Raw genomic sequence first — 22,370 nt, forward strand, 5'->3', positions numbered from 1 at the left:
GGACATTCAGCTAGAAATGAGTCTCATCGCTGAAGATGATTTTTCAATGAATATCTGAATCATTTTCAAGTTCTTGCTCAGCCCAATTCACGAACATACATACAACGCTTCTGTTGATCAAGCGGCTTCGGTTCTTGCGTCAATTTAATCTTGTAAGGATGTAGGCCAAGATTTGTTCGCAAAACTCGCCACAACGACGTCACAGAGATGCAACACGCTTGAGAACGACGTGTGAGAAACACATTTAGGCTTTCTGCAATTGAAGCCTCAGCAGCAACATTCTCGACACTACGGTCACTTCTTTTGGAGAGTTTCCCCTTTGAATTTGTTTTCGGATCACAAGTGGATTCTTTTTCAAATTAATTTCGAGTCGAAAAACCCTCCGCCTTACAGAAATTCCAAAAGAACTGACTGGACGAAATTCAGTCAAATTCCTAATTCCAAACTGAGCAATTTACCGAATCTCACTGAATCGATAGGAGATCTTGAATCAAAGGTGAAAACCTTTGAAACTTCTATAAGTAAAGCTTTTAGAGTCTCTTTCCCAGTTAAATATAGCCCTAAAACCCTTCCTTCTTGGTGGAATGAAGAACTGTCCAGTCTTAGGAAAATGACGAGGACAATTTTCAATATCTGCCACAAACATACGTTTTACGAACCGTATAAAAACTCTCTTAAAATTAACAAGCAAGACCTGTCATCAGCCAAAAGACAAGGCTGGAGAGAATACTTTCAATCAATCGAAGACATAAAGGACTTCGCAGGTTTTATCGAAGGAACATTGTAATCCTTCATTTCTAAAAAGCCTGATGGAACCTGGACAGCCTCTCCAGCCGAACCTCTTGAGCTACTGATGAAGATGCACTTTCCGGGTTGCGAGAGTGATAACCCCGAATCGCTGGAAACCACAGAGCTAAACGTAGCTTATGTGGAGCAATTCAATTCCGTTATAACCAGAGAAAATATTTTGTGGGCCATCAATACTTTTTCTCTATATAAATCCCCAGGCATGGATGGCATACTGCCAGTTATGCTTCAAAAGTTGCATGATGTGGCATCTCCATGGCTGGAACAAATTTTCAAAGATAGTCTCCTTCTCAAACATGTGCCCATGTCGTGGAGACAGGTCAAAGTAGTTTTTATCCCGAAAGTGGGTAGGCGAGGTCACGAATCCGCGAAGGATTCAATTCAGACCAATAAGCTTAACATATTTTGTGCTTAAAACCTTGGAGCGCATTCTTGATTACCATATTAGAGAAATCCTAGTTGGACGACCTCTCGAAAACTCTCAGCATGCTTATCTTAAGGGCAAATCTACGGAGAACACCCTCCATGAGGTAGTGCGTACTGTAGAACAAACAATCCATTATAAAGAATTTACTCTTGCCACCTTCTTACACATAGAAGCCTTCATTCGAGAATGGATAATTTCCATGCTCAGTGGTAGGAAGATTCGAGCCGCTCTAGTCAATACAATCGCAACAAAACACGTCAGTAGGGGAACACCCCAGGGTGGTGTCCTTTCGCCTCTTCTATGGCTTCTGGTCATGGATACAATTCTCGTTAAATTATAGAGATGTTGAGTGAAGGCGGTAGCCTATACGGATGATTTGATGCTAATGGTGTCAGGAAAATACACCGCTGTGATTAGTGAAATCACGGAGTCAGCTTTGAAGAAAGTTAGCAGCTGGGCCACGAGTTGTGGACTAGGAGTTAAAAGTAAAACTGAACTGTTGCTCTTTACCACCAAAACTAAAGTAATAATCCTATCATTGTCTTCCAGTGCAAAATATTTGGGAGTTATACTCGACCCTAAACTAAACTGGAAACTAAATATTGAAGTACGGGTTAAGAAGGCCTTTGTTGCCTTCTACGCCTGCAGCAAAACTTTCGGCAAAAAGTGGGGACTTCAGTCGAAGATGATTTTATGGACGTACACAGCCGTAGTACGTCCAATCTTGACATATGGTTCGATTGTGTGGTGGCCTGCTCTTAGGAAAGCCTATAATATTAATAAGCTAAAGAAGGTTCAGAGAACAGCTTGCGTGGGCAATACAGGGGCCATGCGTACTTGCCCAACGGACGCCTTAAACGTTATTTTGGATCTTCTACCAATCGACCTTTTTATTAAATACATAGTTCCCTGCAGCGCTATTAGGCTGAAGGAATCAAATAGCTGGTTGTCAAAACCTTATGGTCACAGCAACACTACGAAATTGATTCCCTCAGATATTATCTCGGTAGACACTGACTACTGCACTCCTACTTTGTGCATTAGTAAGGGTTTTAAGGTTATTTTCCCATCCAGAGAAGATTGCGAGGATGCCATCGTGTCAATAGGTTTCGACACAACCATCTTTACTGACGGCTCAAAGATGGAGTGCGGAGTTGGTTCTGGGATCTTTTCTGAGTCCCTAAATGTAGCCAAATCCTTTAGGCTTCCTGACTTTGCTAGCGTTTTTCAGGCTGAACTGCTGGCAATAAGGGAGGCATGTAAGATACTTAAACAAAACCCAAACCAAAACCGAAATGCGGCTATCTTTACAGACAGTCAGGCAGCTGTCAAAGCCATTTACTCGGCCTAATACTCATCTAAATTGGTCCAGCAATGTCGCGATGAGCTTGCGAGCCTAAATATTAACCTCGGTGTCACCCTGATCTGGGTTCCGGGACATAGTGGTATCGTGGGAAATGAACGGGCTGACGAGCTAGCCAGGCAAGGATCGGCCCTTCATAGCTCACTTGCGGAAATGGTTAACATTCCTCTTGGTGCTATGAAGGGTAAAATCTTTTCTATCTACCAAACTGAATCAAACCGAAGGTGGAGCAATTTACCAACTGCATTTTATCTAGGAAGATATGCAGGCCAAGGCAAGACATAGCCAGGATTGTTGCGGTTTGTACCGGACATTGGCCTATAGGAGTTCATGCAGAGAAGTTGGGTATCTCTTACAACACCTTTTGCCGCAGCCGTAGTGACCAAAGAGAAAGTGAAACGATAATCCATTTCCTCTGCAAATGTCCTGCTTTGGCAAACACTAGAAAGAAATACTTTGGAAAAGGATTCTTTCACGAACTTGATGAGCTATCTGTGACAAAGATTAGAGACCTAATCTTTTTTCTCAATGCGACAAAATGGCTCTAACATAATCGCTATGAAGCTTCTCTATAAATCTATCCCTTTCAATCAAAGGTCAAACGAGTTTTTGGTATCAAAACGGCGCAGTACAGCGCTAATTGGATCTCAGGCTAGGTTGCCTTGAGATTGCCATTTCGACCTACCTTAACCGAAACATGAAAATAAAGCATAAGCTTGAAATAGGGTCTAGTAACTTACAACTCTTAAACTTTACTGTGTTCTAGTCATTTCAGGGATCGAGAGGACCTACAGTTTTTATGCTGAATCCGGCTAATTTGAGAAAGGCACTCTTGGACGATTTGTCGATTTCTCGCAAGTTGCAGTGATATAAAAACTTTGGGTGGCACAAACAGGGATTGAACTCAAGATCGCATAACAATCCTATTAAAAAGCATAAGCTTACAAAAACTGGCTCTTTTCTTGATATGTAACTTCATTCAGAGGAAAAAACACACACTTTTTAAATTCTTTAAACAAACATATTGTAAACAGTGACATTAAACATATTTTTAAATTCAGCTTAAAAAGTTTATTTAATCTTAATGTCTGGATTACCTATTTGTTTATTTTGTTCAGTAAGTTGATATTGTACAAATTTGTTTTAGCTAAGAATTTTACTTAAATATGCTCTTTAGACTTTTTAAATAGAAAAAATATGAAAACAAATTTAAATAAATAAAATATGTAAGCACAAGTTGTTTTTTTTTGGAACATAAGTTTGTTTTTCTTGTTACTTAAACAAATATTTTAACTTTTTAAAAAAACAAACCTACATTGTGCAAAAAAACAAAAACAGGTTTTGAATTTTTTTTCAGACTCTTTCCTAATTTAATTTGTTGATTCATATGGAAAAAAATTGGTTTTATTGTAAGTACGTGTAATATTTTTGCAACAAGGATTTCGGACGCTTTAATCAATCAAAAAAACAACAGCTTTTCACAATTCTACAAAAATCCTCGTTTCAAACCCTCCCAGTGGGTGCCGGGCGGTAATGATCACCACAGTTGTCTTGCAGGTTGTCAAGATGGAGATCAGCTGAGGTCAGTTTGAATTGCTGAAGTTTCCTCCTCCTTAATAGTAGCAAGCCTTAGCAATGCAATTTGACCACAAATACGGGGTACCTAATTTCAGTGGTGGTATGAGCGTCTTCCAAACCAGTCGCTAACGAGCTTATTCGGATGCCTTGGCAGGGTCTGCCTTACCCCGGTATATCGGCTCTGCCGGGGCTGACATCTTTTTTCCGACCTACTCGTGGGACCAACATTCAAAAAACTTTTACAAATGGACGAACTAGACATGACAAACGTAGAACCATCCACAGACTTGGAGGATGAACTCTTGGCCTCCAGCCAGGAGACCTTGAAGGAGAGCTCATTTAGCGCTGGTAGTTCCAGCACTCCTATACTTCCTAAACCGTATACTAAACCGAAACCCTCGTATAGCAGTGCAACTCGAGGAACCAAAAAACCATCAGAAGGCGCTCTTCTGATGGAAGAACCGCTTCAAAACGGCCTCTCACATTTTTACCAAGATTGCCAAAAATGAAGAGACCGGACTGATTCATCTGAGGGACGCCCAAGATAAAATAAAGCACCAGAAGGTTGTTGATGAATACAATAACCTTCTGGCCAGCCGAGAAAAGGCCGTTAAGCGATACAGATCTCAGGTAGATATCCGCACGTCTCAGAAAAAGAGCAAGCTTGACGACCGGACAAAGCCAATGAAAGCACCATCTTCTGGAGCAGCGCAACTGCGTACTCTTAGTGAGGTTGTCAGGGATGACCTCCACGTAGCAGTTGTCTGCTACAACGTGTGGAACTCTATCGAGGGCAAGCTCTCTGAGACGGTGTTTTCATACACTATACCCTAGTTTTGACTCTGGCGAGATGCTCAGGGGGTATAGGGTAATTAAGTGTGCGGACAGGTTTTCTAGGGATTTCCTTAGTGAAAGCATGGCTAAGGTTAGCAATGATTGGGAGGGCTTGAAGCTCAAGCTTATCCCAGCTAAGGACATCCCTAGACAACCGAAGGCTCGCATTTGGTTGTTGCTCATGAGCATAAAGCCAAGCGGACAGGACCTGATCCGCGGTCTTCAGAGGCAAAATCCGCTGGTCCCCATACACGATTGGGCTGTAGCTAAGGCAGAAGAACCGCAGAAGACCAGCGCATCTTACCTTCTGAGGATTAGCGAGGAGAGTCTAGGGACTCTCGTAAAAGCCGAGTACATAGCAATGTATATGCAAAATTTCATTGAAATTAGTTAAGCCGTTTCGGAGGAGTATGGCAACTAACACTGTGATAGGGGAATTGTATATATTAGATTAATTTTTATTCGGATATACTTAAAGTGATATTTTTTGTGCTTTAGTTTTGTACTTACGTAGTTCAAACCTCAATAGATTAACCGCATCATAGTTAGTTACAATATTTCCATGTGCAGTGATGCTATGTATAGGGTACGCTATCTAACGTTTTTTTTCAACTCGTGCTTATTTCGTGAATGGTAACACTTAGCTCGTAGCTGATTTGACAGATAAGTAGTTGTATCCTTCAACTGAACGAATATGGTTGTGTATACGCTATATACGCCTGAACATTACACAGAAAACCCTCACTCATATATTGAAAAGCCGATACACCAAAACGAGTCACTGTTTGGTAGGGATTTGGTCCAGAAGCGTAATTGGCCACAAGTAGTGGCCGTTACAGTCAATGGAGATCGTTATCGGGCCATGTTGAACGTGCCACACAGCCGAATCTACACTCGATGTTTTGCGCCCTGTACCCGTGGCGTTGTAGTAGTTAGACTGTCAGGCCAGAGGTCTTCGGTTTAATCCCTGTTTGTGCCACATAAAGCTTTTTCACGGACAATGCCTCTTGCGAGGAATTGAAACTCCTATAAGAGTAATTCTTGTCATGAAAAGTGCTTCCTCAAATTAGTCGTTCGGATTCGGCTTAAAACTGTAGGTTCCCTTCATCCCTGAAAACATTACTCTAACACAGGTATAGTTGAGAGTTTTAAGTCTCTAGAACCTAGTTCTAAGCGGACAGTTGCGCCACTTAATATGTCTTATTTTTAGTACTGCAAATATTTTTAAATTTGGCCTATCCAGATAGTTAAGGAAATAGCAACCCTTGTAAATTGGATAAATTGCATTTCATCCCTTTTAAAATTTGTTGCCCACTCTAAATTAAGATAACATTTAAAAAAAAAACATTTTAGGATGTATGTACAGTAGTAATTTATAATTAAGAAGGTTAAAAATTCAATTTTTTTTTAAATTTTCGGTAAGTAAATATTTTACTATTTAAAGTTTTAAGTATTTTAAACATACAAGTATATACAAAATTAATAAATATTGGCTCAAAAATAAACAATCGGACGTTGAAGACACTGCACCGAAGCAATTCGAAAACTTATTCAAAAACTGCGTTTGAAGGAAAAAACCTACCAAAATATCCTAGGCTGCTCAGCAAAAATGGTCAGTAACACCTTTAAATGGCAAAATAAACTGAAAACGTGAGGCACAAAAAGGATGACTACTGAAAGAACTGACAGAAAAATTGTTCAGTTACCAAAACAGAACCCTTCCATAGGCTCTAGGAAAATAAGAAATGGACTTCAACTGTCTTTAAGCGCTGTCACAATACGAAGACGTCTTTTATAAGCGAAGTTACCAGCCCGAAGTATACGCAAGGTACCAGTCTTGACAAAAAGGCACGTGGCAAAAAGAATGGAGTTTATTGAAGGGCATAGAGATTGGGCAAAAGAGAAATGGAGGAATGTTCTGTGAAGCGATGAAAGCAAAGTCGTCCTTTTTTGGTCTAAGGGTCTTCGAGAATATGTTTGAAGACCCATAAATGCAGCATACTATCCACGGTACACTATAAAAACAGTGAATCATGGTGGAGGAAAAATGATGATATGGGCTTGCTCGAGTGTGTGAAAATTCTCGAGGAAGTTATGTTACCCTATGCTGAAGAGGAAATGTCGTTGGTTAGGGTATATCAACAAGACTATGCCCCAAAGCATACGTCAAAAAAGGCAGAACCATGGTTTGCGCAGAAAAAGTTATCTGTTATGGAGTGAACCGCTCAATCCCCCGACCTTAACCGCATCGCAAATTCGTGGGGGATGTTAAGAACACAGTTCATAGAGCAAAACCCTAGAATTCGAACAAATTTTGGGAAGCAGTGTGTGATTCGTGGAACGCAATACTAGTCGAGAGGTGTCAGGTTTTAGTGGACTCGATGCCACGTAGATGCGAAGCATTATAAAAACCAATGGTTATGCAACAAAGTACAAATAGCAAGCTAACATTATTCGTATACTTTCATATAACTTATTACAGTTTTCCTTACTTCTTACGTAATAGATCAAGTACTTTGTCATGCACTGCTATTTTTATGAACAGCCATATATTTTAAAAACGGTTTTTTCTATGACAAGCACTTTTTCATGACAAGAAGTACTCTTGAAGGATTTGTCAATTCCTCGCAAGAGGCAGTACCCGCGAAAATTATTTTTTTTTTTTAAATTAAGGATAAGTTTAATGAAATATATTATAACGTTGATATTGAAGGCCTTTTTGGTTTATTTGGAGAGCACTGATATTTGTATGAACACAACTGTAGGTACAAAGGAAACTATCAACCAGTGTCCTACTTGATTTTGATGTCTAATTTCCCTGCACTAATGAAAATGCAATTAAATGAAGAACAAACTATAATAAACAAAAAACACCTGACAACCAGGGTATACCCAGGTCAGGTATACAAATTTATGTAGGCCTTAATATCACCAAATTCTACCCATCGAATATTTAAAAGTACATACGTTCATAGTCAGTGCACTTAACCTTCCGACCACAACACATTTATAACATACATATACCACAACAGGGGTGGCATAACACCCCAGACAGGGATAAATTTAAAAAAAAATACTTTAAAGGACAACATCAAATTTGTATTTTAACATAACAATTCATATACTTTTCTAAAAACATAAAAAACTTAATTCATAAAAAAGAAATATTTTTACAAAAAAAAAACGGTAGAAAGGAAAATGAAGCAAAATCAAAATTACAGTTTTAAAAAAAATGTGTGGGGTTTTATAGCACCCCGGTTGTCGTCGGAAGGTTAACCCTAATGTTATTAACCTATTTCTATTCTTTAACTTAAGAATCGTTTATCAGCACATCAGTTAAATGAACATGTTAGAGGTTTATTTTCAGCAAAAAAATATACAATGTGATGAATTCTAATGCCAAATATTTTTTTTTTCCAAAAAAAAACAATTAAATTGTTTTAGTGTAAATACATTCTAAGAATTGTAATGATGAAATTTAATTTTTACTGAACAGCTGACTGCAAAATGCCAACAAAATTCCCTTTCTGATTAAAATCTATAGGAAAAAGGAGGCGCAAAGCTTCAGGTTACTTTATACATATAATTAAATAACGTACATTTACTGATCGCTATAAATGCTCATCAGTACAACATTTCAGATTCCTGCTGTTTCAATTTTATAGATGGAGTTTACTGTCAGCTGTAACCAGGTCCGGCTTAATAGGGAGCTAGGGGGACTGCAGCCCCGGGCCCACGGAAACGAGAGCCCCATCCCATTAAGAAATTTAAACCGTAAAACTGCGATATTCAAACTGTATACAATCTAATAAACCCCAAAAATAAAAACCAAAATTAGTTGACCTCACAAAATTCAAACTCGAAAGCAATGCATATACCCCAAAAACGTTAAAACCATATATACTCTGGATGGCAGGCTCGTTTAAAAAAAGAAAATGAATTAGAATTTGTACGTTCCCTGCGTTGCATATTCATTGAATCTAGTTGGCGAATGTAGCGTGAATGATAATATTCATTCCGCGAATGATGGGTTTTTACTCACCGCTTGAAAATGTTCTCTAATGTTTTGTAAAGGACTGCTAACAGAATTTAATAATTGCTAAAATGACAACTTTAGTTATCAAATTATTTAGAACATTGTTCTCCAGCAAGTTATGGTCTAACTATTTAATTGACTCATGACTCATATGAAAGCATTCCAAGATTCGAACAGTTGTCTAAAATACAATAGCTTAGAGGGTTTTTGGTGCATTTCGCGCAGAAATGTAGGAAATTGTTTTGAAACGATTGCTTTTTGAAAAAAAACAACACACTTTTCTTGTTTTTATTTTTATTAATGCGTAGAATGCTGCAAAAAATTAAAAATCCAGAAAATGAGAGAGGATCTGATATGTAAAAATGTCGAGCTTTTCTTGACGTAGTTTTTTCGAACTAAATTTCCGGGAGTCTCTTATTACTATCGTTATTAATCTGCTTACTCGTATTTGGATCTTATAAAGGCGTCAGCAAAACTTAAAAATTGTACAGACAAAAAGGTTTGGTTCTTGAATTTGAGGAAAAAGTTGTATTTAAGGACATAATTTATCTAAAAAAATTAAATTAAAACAAAGTAAGGTAAGTAAACAAATAAGTTGGGAAGAAAAGTTTTGTAGCACTCACAAATTACACGTTTCAAAGCTTTTATATCAATAGATATGAAACGTTTATTACGTTTTTCACTTAGCCTTTAGTTTAACAAAAGTGTCACTTGATTTTTTTGGGACATTTGTATTATTGAAATTCATGTTTGAATTTCAGTTCTAGAGCATCCAAAGCAAATTCACTTTAAAAGTAGATTTATTTAATTTTTTAAAATCTTTTTTATTCAACAGAAACCCAATTTTAAAAGAAATGAAATGCAAGACTATGTCGCAAGAACTTGATAATTTCTTTTAAAAAGTCTGTTTAAAAATATTGCCTATATTTTAAGATTTAAAAATGTACCTCCAAAATAAGTTGTTCTTAAAATTTTAATGCCATTTTATTTGTCAAAAAATCTAGATTAACCTATTTTTTCGAAAATCATTTGAAATTTTGTCTTAAAAATATTTTTATAAATATATGAACATTTTACATTTAAATTTCGTAAAAAATGTTGTCCCCTTTCTGAGATATTGAGCTTTGTAAACAAAATTAGTATTTTATTAAAAATAAAAAAATTATATATATTTTTTATCATAAAAAATCATCATCAATTTGATCATTGACAAGAACTTGCATAGAAAGAGAAGAATTTTGAAATCTTTCCATTAGTTCTTGAGAAAACTTAAAAACAAAATAAAGATTTTTGTGGGTGGGTCCCTTCTGGAGCAATACGAAAATGTGTTTTTCTTGTAGAAAGAAGCCAAATTAAGAACACAAAATATTGAGAAAGTTTTAGAAAAAAAAGTTGTAAGTGAGTATCGGCGACTGGAAGAAGCAATTGAAAACATTTTCAATGAAGAAGAAAACCAGAAAGTAACCTACGAAGTAATAGCCATCCCCCCAGAACCAAGAGTTCTGACGGACAATGAGGAGGGCGACGAAGACTATGTTATGGAAAATATTCCTCTATCTGATATCCCTGGAAACGTGGAGGTATTCAAGTCCCGAAATAATAATGAAGAATTAGATGAAGAATGGGATAGCAATGGTGACGAACCATTGGCAAGGTATAGAAGGGTCGAGGCCTTGGAACCGCGGTGGCTCAAATGCGACGGTTCGTACGATGCTAGGTCTTCTACCTCAACAACTAATAATGTAGAGACCCCAACAGATTTTTTAAAAAATGAGCTGAAGGATCAAACACCGGCCAGTATATTTGAAAAAATATTTGATACGGAAGTGTTTGACATGATCGTTTTGAACACGAAGTTATATGCTGCACAGAAAAATAATCACGAATTTCAAATAACTGTGGATGACCTTAAATTGTTTTTTGGTATTCTACTATTGACATGTTATCACTCACTTCCGCGAGAAAGGTTATACTGGTCCTTGGATGAAAACTTACATGTTCCCAGTGTGTCTAAAGTTATGTCAAAGAACAGATTCACGGATATACATTTTTGGTACAATGACGCTGCTTCTCGGTCCACCGATAAGCTGTTCAAAGTACGACCACTTGCTGATTTGCTTATCAAGAAATTTCTCCAGTGAGGTGTTTTTCATGAAAATTTATCTATAGATGAATCTATGATAAAATATTTTGGACGACTACCATCGAAGCAGTTCTTAAGAGGCAAGCCAGTGCGATTCGGTTACAAAAACTGGATGATTGCAAGTTGTGATGGTTATTGTTTCTCTTTCGATATATATTGTGGAAAATCAGTACAGAGCAGTAATGAGCCATTGGGAACACGTGTTGTAAAAGGCCTCTTGAACAAAGTGAACGCTATTCCGCAACAGCATATTGTTTTCTTTGATAATTTCTTCACCAGCCACGCCTTGCTGCGAGATCTGCGTGATGCTGGCTATCGTGTAACAGGCACTGTGAGGGAAAACAGAACGAAAAGATGCTCATTGCTTTCCATCAAGGATATGAAGAAAAAAAACGAGCAGAATTTGACTATCGGTTTGATACAGCAAATAAAATATTGTTCGTACGATATGGCTTGATAACAGTGTTTGTACTATGGGAACAAACTACGACTTTGTTCATCCACTTGGCAAGGTGAAAAGATGGAGCACTACAGAAGGAAGGAAGACAGACGTTGATATCCCTTTTGTCTTTCAAAACTACAATAAAGGAATAGGCGGCGTCGATCAAGCTGATCAGTCAGCTGAAGTATAAAGAACAGCTATACGTGATAAAAAGTGGTGGTGGGTTTTATTCACCTATATGCTCGATTTGGCAGTAGCTAATGCTTGGCGTTTACATTTACTGACCGCTGATGAGAAAATAGATCAACTCCAATTTCGTCGCAGTATTGCCCGTTTATATTTGAGGAAACTAGCCTCCGAAACCGATGGAAGACGCCGTAAGCCTTCTTCAGTGGTGCCAAAAATTATTCAAAATGGACGCCCAAAAGTTGAGTAATCAGCTGCGTTGCATAGTTTGTCACAAGAAAGCACGGTGGCAATGCAAAAGATGTTTGAAAACATTATGTATCGAAAAGGGATGTTTCGAGAAATACCACACTTAAGCCCATTGGCCCCATTTGAGGACGGAGTTTTTTTTACATATATAAATACAAAACCCCCATTTTTGTTTCATGAAATATTTATTTAGCCTCTAATAGGCACATTAATAAAACAAAATTAAAAACATTCCTGTTTCTTAGTATTTGGGTCCAAATGGGTTAAGGAATTCAAAGGTAACTTGATATAATTGATGATCTCTTATTCATGGTTTCTTCTTAATATTCAGGTAAATATTATTTGCTCTTTTTCTTAGAAACAATTTTTATGAAAATAATTTAAAGCATGACTAAAGTTTTTTTCAAGTTCTAAATTGAGCGAAAATCAAAATTTGAGATGTTTTTGACAGAAAACCACTTTTTGGTGAATGTCATTAAATTTTTAATAAATCTTTAAATGAAATCTTTACTTGTACAACTTAACTGTATAAGCTTTTTGGCTCATATGACCCCCCCCCCCCCCTCGATCGTCAATTGGTCAAAAGTTGATTCATTTGTGCTGTGTTTTTGGAATAGGGCTGAATATCCGATTCATATTTTAGATTTAGATTTAGATTTTATTCATTGAATGCATACACAGTAAGACATATGTACATCTTATAATATTAGTGATATGCTAAAATAAAATACATAAAATAGTAAACAGGCTACTTCAAAGATGAATTTATATAAAATTTTTGAGTTTATACAAAATTTAATTTAATTTAATTAATAATCTCATTCTTTAAATTCAAATTGATTTATTCAGTTAAAATTACAATTAGCATATAAAATTTATGTACATATGTATATTTATACAAATTTTAGTAGTTCAGCTCGTTATTTAAAATCATATAATATAAAATTCGTACATATTAATCTCAACTCTCAACTTTATGTGGGGTTCTTTGAAAATTAAGCACTTTGAAAATGACTTCGGAGTTCGAATGGAAACCTAGTTTCTCCATTTAAAGTTTTCAAGTTTCTAGGCAGAAGATTCCGCAGACTATTCGTCTGCGTTAACAAAAAATTGTTGTTCAGAGGTACGACGGGAATAATGAGGGTGCATAAGCATTAAGGATCTGCTTGAGGAACTGAATTGAATCCTATTATATAAACTAGAAGGTTGTTGCGTGTTTATTATGTTACAGAGTAGGAGTAAAGTCCTGTACCGCATGAGATGATCGAAGGAAAAGTTTTAAATTTGGCGTGAAAATTCCGAAATACGATCAAAACGACGTAGACCAAAAATGTAGCGAGCTATGTTATTAAAGGTGACACTCAATTTTCTTCTACTGTTGGCATCACAGTTGCTAAAAACTTCGCAACCATAAGTTAATATTGGGATCACAATCGTTTTGGCAATCATCATCCTCCGAGTGTTCAAGGGCGTAAAATGTTGTGACGACCATAACATTCTAAGAACCCCATAAACCTTACCCACCGCCACATTGATATGGCTGTCCCAAGTAAGTCTCCTGTTAAACAACATGCCTAGATTTCGCGCATTCGATGTAAATTCAATTGGTATACCATTCAAGCAGATGCTTGGAAAATACTCCAGATTAATTGCTGGTTTATTGATGATAACACATTTTGACTTGGTAGGATTTAAGAAAAGACCATTATTCTGAGACCAGTTTGATATTTTTTCGAGATCTTGATTGATAGTATAAGCTCCATCTTCTATTAGCCCCAGGGGACAACTATAAATCAACTGTACATCATCAGCAAACATTTGAATCGCACATCCCGAAATCTGAGTTGGTATTTCATTAATGTATAGAGAGAAAAAAAGGGGACCTAAAATAGAACCCTGGGGAACTCCTCTGGTTGTGGGAAGGAATGACGACATTTTGTTGTTAACCGACACCGCCTGAAATCTATCTTGCAGACATGTTTTCATCAACTTAACCGCCAATGGAGTCAAACCAAAATAACTAGAAAGTTTCTGACATAAAACGTGATGGTCCACCGTATCAAAGGCTTTTGAAATGTCTAGTAATACTAGAAAAGAAACAAGGTTATCATCTAATGCCAATATTATTTCTTCAACTACATTGACTATTGCTGTAGTATAACTGTGCTTCTCACGAAAGCCAAATTGTTTACTTGATAACAAGTTCTGTGATCTGATGTGGACATTGAGCTGTTTTTGGAGAATTTTCTCGAAAACCTTGGACAGTAAAGGTAATATGGAGATGGGCCTGAATTCATCCGTGTTTCGACCCTTAGGAATTGGAATGATTTTTGCCCTTTTCCAATCATCAGGGTAAACGCATCCAACCGCATTCGATTTGATGCTAAGTAAGCTTTCAAAGATATCTGTATTATCAATACCAACAAAGTCAAATGACATACCTTGGTGAGAAGTATTAAGAGATTCCCGAGTAAGTGATGAACATGAGTTATGAGAGAGATGTGGAAAAGGAAGCGAAACAAAGTTTTGGTTAAATACATCTACATCTATGTTCCCATTATACTCAATATTAGATCTACGAGTACCTACCCCTAATTCCCTTAAATTTTTCCATAATTGGCGTTTGTTGGCTGTTCCTAACTTTAAACTGTACGCTTCAATTTTAGCGGATCTAATTTTAGAATTTGCTTGGTTACGAAGAGTACGATAGGGTTCGAAGTGTATTACAAGTCTATATCTCTTCCACTCACGGTAAGCACGATCCCGTTGAAATAGAAGCCTACGAATTTCATTGGAGAACCAAGGACGTTGATAATTTATAGCATTTTTTCTTCGGATTGGTATATGGTTGTTAAACGGGTTTTCAACATATTATGTTCCTGGTCCAATCTTCAGTCAAAAGTAGTACTTTTAGCAACAAAGTTTAAGGAAGTAAAATACAAATGTTGTTTTCATATACAAAAAATATATAATTCAAAATATAATGGGGGTCATATCCATTAACGCAATACGATTAGTTTTGAATTGAAGGTAATTCCTACGAAAAAGCAAACAAATTATCTCCCATGACCCCTACGACCTCCCCACCTGGATCCACCATTGGTCGGACACCCATTTTCTTTATTCCGGGCCTGGCTGTAACTGACCTCTTTGTGTGTATTATTTTAACGCAATTGCAAATAAGTCTTATCGCCTTGAATCGAGTCTCGATCTAGGATTTTCGTAACTATTATCAACTCAACTCGTCTTCTCCTGATTCCGATCGACTCAAACCAACCACATTTTCAACTTGATGCACGTGTTGAACATTGAACTTATTTATCATTAAGATAGGCAATTTTTCTTTGTAAGCAAGCAAGAAACTAACGGGGACCATGAAAACGAAAAAAAAACCTGACAACAAAAATTTTATTAATTATGTATTCATGGTTAAATTTCGAATTGGCCTTCGAGAATGTTTTTTTTTTTTTAAATCTATAACCCTATTCTTATTGGTTTTTTTCTCGAAGATATTATCTGCCTACCTACAATTCATTTATTTTGAGATGGTAGGAAGTGATGGAAGGCACTCAAAAACGTTTTCTAAAATCCAAAATGACTACATACTATTTTGTCGAACAAATATTTTGGCGCAGACAAGTGTATCCACCATCCTCAAGGTAGGTATACTTGAATCATAAGCTCAAAAAACTATTCTTAATCATGGTGGTTACTTTTATTTAGATAAACCCATAAATTTATATTCCTATCAGTTAAGGCCAAATACTTACCTACCTCTAAACAAAAATATTCTCACACATGCGGGCTGCACATGACAACCTAGTCCCTTAGTGACTTTTTTATTTTTTAAATGCATTTCACTCTTATAAAAAAGGTTTATAGATAGTAGCTTCCTATCAAGATAAGTACTTTAAATCCTTTTCTTTTCCGAGCGAGTGCTACCGGTTTTTTTTTTATTAGAAATTTAAAAATTAAAATCCAAACAGCTATAAATAAAAAAGAATTGTGTCCCACACCGGAAGATACTTCGCCCCCCCTTCCCCACCGGTCGGCCAAAGAAGCCGGCAATTGGCGCAGATACCAATATGAAAAGGTGGGAAATATAGAATTTTCTTTGGAAAATCAATAGTTCCCATGTATTTCCCAGACTTCTTGTTGATAAAACTTTAAAAAAAACACAAATCTATGGACATCAACAGAAACAAAACTTACCTTCGGATTTTTCTTAAATCAGCATTTTTATTTTCAGGATTTGGTGCGAACCAAATTTCCAGTAACTTCTCCACCCCCTCGAAATAGTGCAAGGAATTGTTATTTATTACTTCGTTGGCCGCCATAATAAGCTTTACGTAGAGATTTATCAAGTTAAGTTAAATTAGGATCACTTTTTTTAAACAAAATAGTCTATATTTAATTTGAACTATGATGAATAATTGTTTTCTAGAAATTGCTGTCTTTGATGAGATCACATTGGAGAACCACAATGGGCGCTCCACTCCACTCCACTTCGATCCAAAGCAAAGGAATCAATTCTTAAACCACGAATAATTACTTTTACTGCACAAAACTTAAGGGAATTTATAGATCTTTAAAATGAATATGTGTAAAGTGTGACTTGTGACGGCGACGACAGACGGGGGAACTTTAGTTTGCCACCCTCGTTCGATTTTGTGAAAAAAAAAAGAATTAGAAAAAAAAACCCAAAGAAAATAAAAGGAAAAAGTCAAATACTAAAAAAAGGTTTTTCTCAGCTAACTTTGTTGTTGTTGTTGCTTGGCCCAGGAAAGGGAATTATTGTCAGCAGACAAATCCAACTGAGCTATTTTCCAATGAGTTTCTTTTATTTTATTTTAACTTCAGTCCACTCGCCAATAATAATTTTGTTTTGGTTTTCAAAAATAGAAAAGCAAACATAAAATGAAACAAAATGTTTATGCAATATTGGCCGCGAGAGAGGATACTCAAAATTAATTAAACTTTTCTATTCTCGGACACTTACGAGGACACACAACAACCAATTCAAGTGATCGCCCAACGAAAACTGAATTCTAGTAAAATTTTGGATACTTTTACTTTTCGATACTCGACTTGATTTGTGGAAAATTTTTAACGCCGAGCCGGCGCAAAACAAACAGATTTAGTTTTACTATTCACCGCTAGAGAGACGTAGCAAAGACATTGACATGTGTTCAATGACAGGGATGTTAACGTTTTTATTTTGAATTCTGTTCAACCACAAAAATTGATTTGTTCAGAAAAAAATCTATTTTGTTTAGAAATTTAAATTTTTTAAAAATGTACTTTTTGTATTGATTCAAAATTACTAAGAAATGCAGGTCTTCTACTTCAACTACTGACTTGTCAAGTTGAAAAAGCTGAGTAACTTCAATAATTTTTCAGAATTTTCTCCAGGTCAGCCCTGAAACCGAAGGACGTTCATATCCTCTACTTCTTAATAATCATTGGGCCCATTTACAAAGCTAGTGACTACGTAGTCAAAATTTAACTAGTTTCTGGAATGCAAAATCACACTACAAAGATAGTCAATCCGGAACTGTCATATTAATGACAAATACAAATATATAAAATAAGAAACATTTGTGTTTTCAGAACTTTAAATAGTTTTGTTTTCTTTTTAAATTCAATAAAACCAAATAGAAGTTATAATTTTATTGGTTTATATTTGTATTTAGATACTGAAAGATTCTTTTTATTTTGAATTCTTGTGTCCTTACCGAGCAGCTGATTGTGAAACGTCAAAACACGTGTGCACATACTTTGTTCGGGAAAATTCAACCACTTTTGTAATTAGATTTAGTCAATCAGAATCCCGAGACTACATAGCTACTAAACGGTGATTTTTTAAGAGCTTGAAAACTTAAAAAAAAAAAAAAAACCCATACAATTTGCAAAATCTCATCGATTCTTTATTTGAAACGTTAGATTGGTCCATGACATTTTTACTTTTTGAATATAATTTTATTTAAATGTTGACCGCGGCTGCGTCTTAGGTGGTCCATTCGGAAAGTCCAATTTTGGGTAACTTTTTCGAGCATTTCGGCCGGAATAGCCCGAATTTCTTCGGAAATGTTGTCTTCCAAAGCTGCAATAGTTGCTGGCTTATTTGTGTAGACTTTAGACTTGACGTAGCCCCACAAAAAATAGTCTAAAGGCGTCAAATCGCATGATCTTGGTGGCCAACTTACCGGTCCATTCCTTGAGATGAATTGTTCTCCGAAGTTTTCCCTCAAAATGGTCATAGAATCGCGAGCTGTGTGGCATGTAGCGCCATCTTGTTGAAACCACATGTCAACCAAGTTCAGTTCTTCCATTTTTGGCAACAAAAAGTTTGTTAGCATTGAACGATAGCGATCGCCATTCACCGTAACGTTGCGTCCAACAGCATCTTTGAAAAAATACGGTCCAATGATTCCACCAGCGTACAAACCACACCAAACAGTGCATTTTTCGGGATGCATGGGCAGTTCTTGAACGGCTTCTGGTTGCTCGTCACTCCAAATGCGGCAATTTTGCTTATTTACGTAGCCATTCAACCAGAAATGAGCCTCATCGCTAAGCGCGAAACACATTTCGAACCAAACACTGATTTTGGTAATAAAATTCAATGATTTGCTAGCGTTGCTCGTTAGTAAGTCTATTCATGATGAAATGTCAAAGCATACTGAGCATCTTTCTCTTTGACACCATGTCTGAAATCCCGCGTGATCTGTCAAATACTACTGCATGAAAATCCTAACCTCAAAAAAATCACCCTTTAGCTTTGTGAATGTGACCATTACCTTTCCACATAACACGACATACAAACCCATGCTAATTAATTTTTTTTTTAAATTATTTTGTTCATTCATTCCAAACGTGCTTTACTTTATTTTGTTGTTGTTCTTTGAAATTCTTGATCAAATAAGAATTGAAGTTTATTACACGAGATGAAATAAATTCTTATTATGACTACGTATATATTTTTTTTAATAAATTAATAACTATTGAGAAACACAGCTCAATTGAAAACAGTTCCAGATGTTTTTGGTTAGATTTCAAAATATTATAAAAGTGAAGGCACAACTCAGAAATTAAACATTGAGAAGAGTTGGTGTCCTTCTTGGAATGACAAAACAGTGTTGTTTTCATTGAGAATGATCGAGAGGGGGTTTTGTTTAATCGACCTCTTCGATGGTTGGGCCAACACCTGCTCCAGCGCCAGGGGTAGCTCCGGCACCAGCTCCTACCAGCACCAGTAGGAGCACCACCTGGGAATCCGGGCATGCCTCCGGGTGGACCACCGGCTCCATGGTAGAGCTTGGTAATGATTGGGTTGCAAACAGCTTCCAATTCTTTCTGGCATCCGGGCATGCCTCCGGGTGGACCACCGGCTCCATGGTAGAGCTTGGTAATGATTGGGTTGCAAACAGCTTCCAATTCTTTCTGGCGGCCAATTGGTTAGCATTCAACCATTTGATGGTTTCGTTGCACTTGTCGAGGCCCGGCAAAATCCTCATTCAAACCCTCCAAGTGGGTGCCAGGCGGGCAATGATCACCACAGTAGTCCTGTGCGTTTTTGGCAGGATGGTGATTAGCTAAGGTTGAGTTGGATCGCTGAATTGTTGTAACTCCTCAATAGTGCAACGTTCGGAAACCCAATTTAATCATAGTTTAGAGGTTCCTAATTTCAGTGGTGGTGTGAGCGTACTAGTACGAAAACCGTGCCGAAGAATGAAAGGCTGGGGGATAAACCAGCCGTTAACGAGCTCTTTCGGATGCTGTGGCAAGGTCCGTCATATTTCTGCCTTACCCCGGCAAGCGGCTCTGCCGGGGCTGACCGTCTTTCCGCTTTACTCGTGGGAATAAAATGAAAAAATTTAAAAATAAACAAACAAACAAAACAATTATTAAACAAAAAAATCGCACCAAGGCTGCCAATGCGGTCACATCACCTGAAAAGGCTGTCGAGCCAAATCAGGTGTGTGAACGTGTTGTCAACCCTGTGGTTGCAACTAGTGGCGAGAGTCCTTCTCCCTCTACTAGCCGCAACATATACTTAAAGGAATTACCCGTCAGTGGAACAGCTGTGACGCTCGGCAGTCCCAATGGCGGAAATTCCACACCCCACCTCTTCCCCGCTCCTGCTAGGACGTCGCAAGCGACCCCAAAAAGGGACACCCCATCCAGAGAGACAAAATCTGCGACATGTGGAATTGACTCAAAGGGTGAGGGCACACCCGGATTGGCATCGGTAGCGATTAAATCTGGAGGTGGACCCACATCTGTGATACACGGACATAGTTCTGGGCCGGCCAAAAAGAAGTCCAAGAAGTCACAGGCCAATCGAGACCAACGCAACGCCGAAAGGATTCTAGCCGCAGTCGGTGTCATACCGGCGGCGGAAAGAACCCCAGAGCAAACGCGTAAACTCGAGTGGGCTAGTGGCTTTCTTAGCAAAAAAGCTAAACCGACCTGCGGCGACTCAACGTCAAAGCGAGATAGGTCTTTCGAGGGTGACAAGCCCGAACCAAAAAGGCAGAAGGTGCTTTCCAACAGCACATCAGCCGTCAACAAAGATCTCTCCTTCAGCGACGCGCTCAAAGGTAAGATCATTGCCGCGGTCATTGACAGGAGTCATGTGGATGGTAACATCTCTCATGATCATTGGGCAGAGGTCAAGGCTCACCTCGGTTTCAGATTTTTATCTGTTATCGAGGAAAATCCGGGGCCTCTCCCAGACACAGCCGATGCAGGATGGTACCAAAATCGCATCAAACTCATCGCCTGTGGTGATCAGAGATCTTTCGATCTATACAGGGCTGCTGTCAATGGCTTGCCAGAAGTCTGGCCGGGTGCCAAGCTCGAGGTTGTTGCAAGGGAGAATATTCCTTGCCGGCCAAGAGCACGTATAATGGTCCCGGCTCTTCACAACTGTCCAGACATGATCATGAAACTGATCAAAACAAGTAATCCGGACCTGCCTACTCACGACTGGAAAGTACCAAAGGTTGAGAAGGAGACAGTGGGTCACTATAGATCGGCTCTCGTGCTGATCAATAGGGAATCACTGGCTCCACTGGCCGCGACCAAAGGTGTGATTAGGTATGGTTTCGATGAAATCATGATGCGTATTTATAAAAAAGATGAAGATACGCTAAACACGCCCCCCACAGAAGCCTCTTCAGCGGAGGGAAGCGATTCATTGGCAACGAAAATGGAGGTCGATGCAACACCAAAAGTGGAACCATCGACATCCACTGCCCCAAATAAGCCATCCGACGTGGAGGCTAAAACTAAGGTCGACAGTAACTCCGACATGGAGACTGAAGACGCCACCTTAGGCATCACCCAGAGTGAGGAAGACCTGCTTAGGTCCTCCTCAGACGAGGAAAACGCCGACAAAACAGTGGTGGAGGTTGATCTGACTAATAGTAGCAATGCTGCGATTAGTACAGATTAATCTCCATCACGCCATCATGGCCACAAACAACCTGATACTCCGACTGCATAAGAACAAGGAAGACATCGTCTTAATACAGGAGCCGTGGGTCTCAAACTCCATCATCAGAGGTCTCAGGACTCCTGGCTATAAAATATTATATGCATCGGAGAAAGGTGAACCAAGGTCATGCATGTTAGTAAAAAATGACTTAAACATATTTTTACTCCCCAATTACAGCGACAAGGACACCACCACCGCTGTCCTAACAACAGATAAAGCCACCTACTGGCTCATATCCTCCTACCTTGGCCACGACAGCCCAATTCCAGGAAACACCTTGAGGAAGGCAATTGCGGACGCGCAATCGAAAAAAGTTGGTCTCCTAATTGGTTCAGACGCTAACGCCCATCACACGGTATGCGGTAGCTCTGATATAAATGAGAGAGGTGAGTACTTATTTGATTATTTACTAAGCACTAACCTACTCATAAGTAATATTGGTAATGAACCCACATTTGTAACCAAGAATAGGAAAGAGGTACTTGATATTACACTTACCTCTGACTCGATCCACAATATGATTTCAAACTGGCATGTCTCAAAAGAGAATTCCTTCTCTGACCACAAATACATTCAGTTTGAGCTCAAAGATGTAGCAAATACATCTACGGGATTTCGAAATCACCGGAATACCAACTGGGAGCGTTATAGGGAGGTACTAGCACAACTGCTTAATCATAACCTTCTTAAAAGCTCCTCCAGTAAAGATGAACTAGACCTTTCTGTAAATCATCTCACCGAAGCCTTAAATGAATCAATGAGATCTTCATGCCCTGTAACCATTTTAAAGGGTAAAAAGAAAC

The 22,370-nt window shown here is 38.0% G+C and overlaps 1 protein-coding gene across 2 annotated transcripts in view; it reads right to left on the reverse strand.

The window, feature by feature from the left end:
* Positions 1–17,095, reverse strand: part of LOC129948875 (S-adenosylmethionine decarboxylase proenzyme) — an 88,068-nt gene extending 70,973 nt beyond the window's left edge. For both annotated transcript variants that reach the window (XM_056060016.1, XM_056060015.1), the window contains exon 1: positions 16,278–17,095. In XM_056060016.1, the coding sequence (XP_055915991.1) occupies positions 16,278–16,402 (125 nt within the window). In that variant the 5' untranslated portion in view covers positions 16,403–17,095. The remainder of the gene's footprint in view (positions 1–16,277) is intronic.
* Between the last annotated feature and the right edge of the window lie 5,275 nt (positions 17,096–22,370).

Source organism: Eupeodes corollae, chromosome 3, assembly GCF_945859685.1.
Source record: "Eupeodes corollae chromosome 3, idEupCoro1.1, whole genome shotgun sequence".
Taxonomy (NCBI): Eukaryota; Metazoa; Arthropoda; class Insecta; order Diptera; family Syrphidae; genus Eupeodes; species Eupeodes corollae.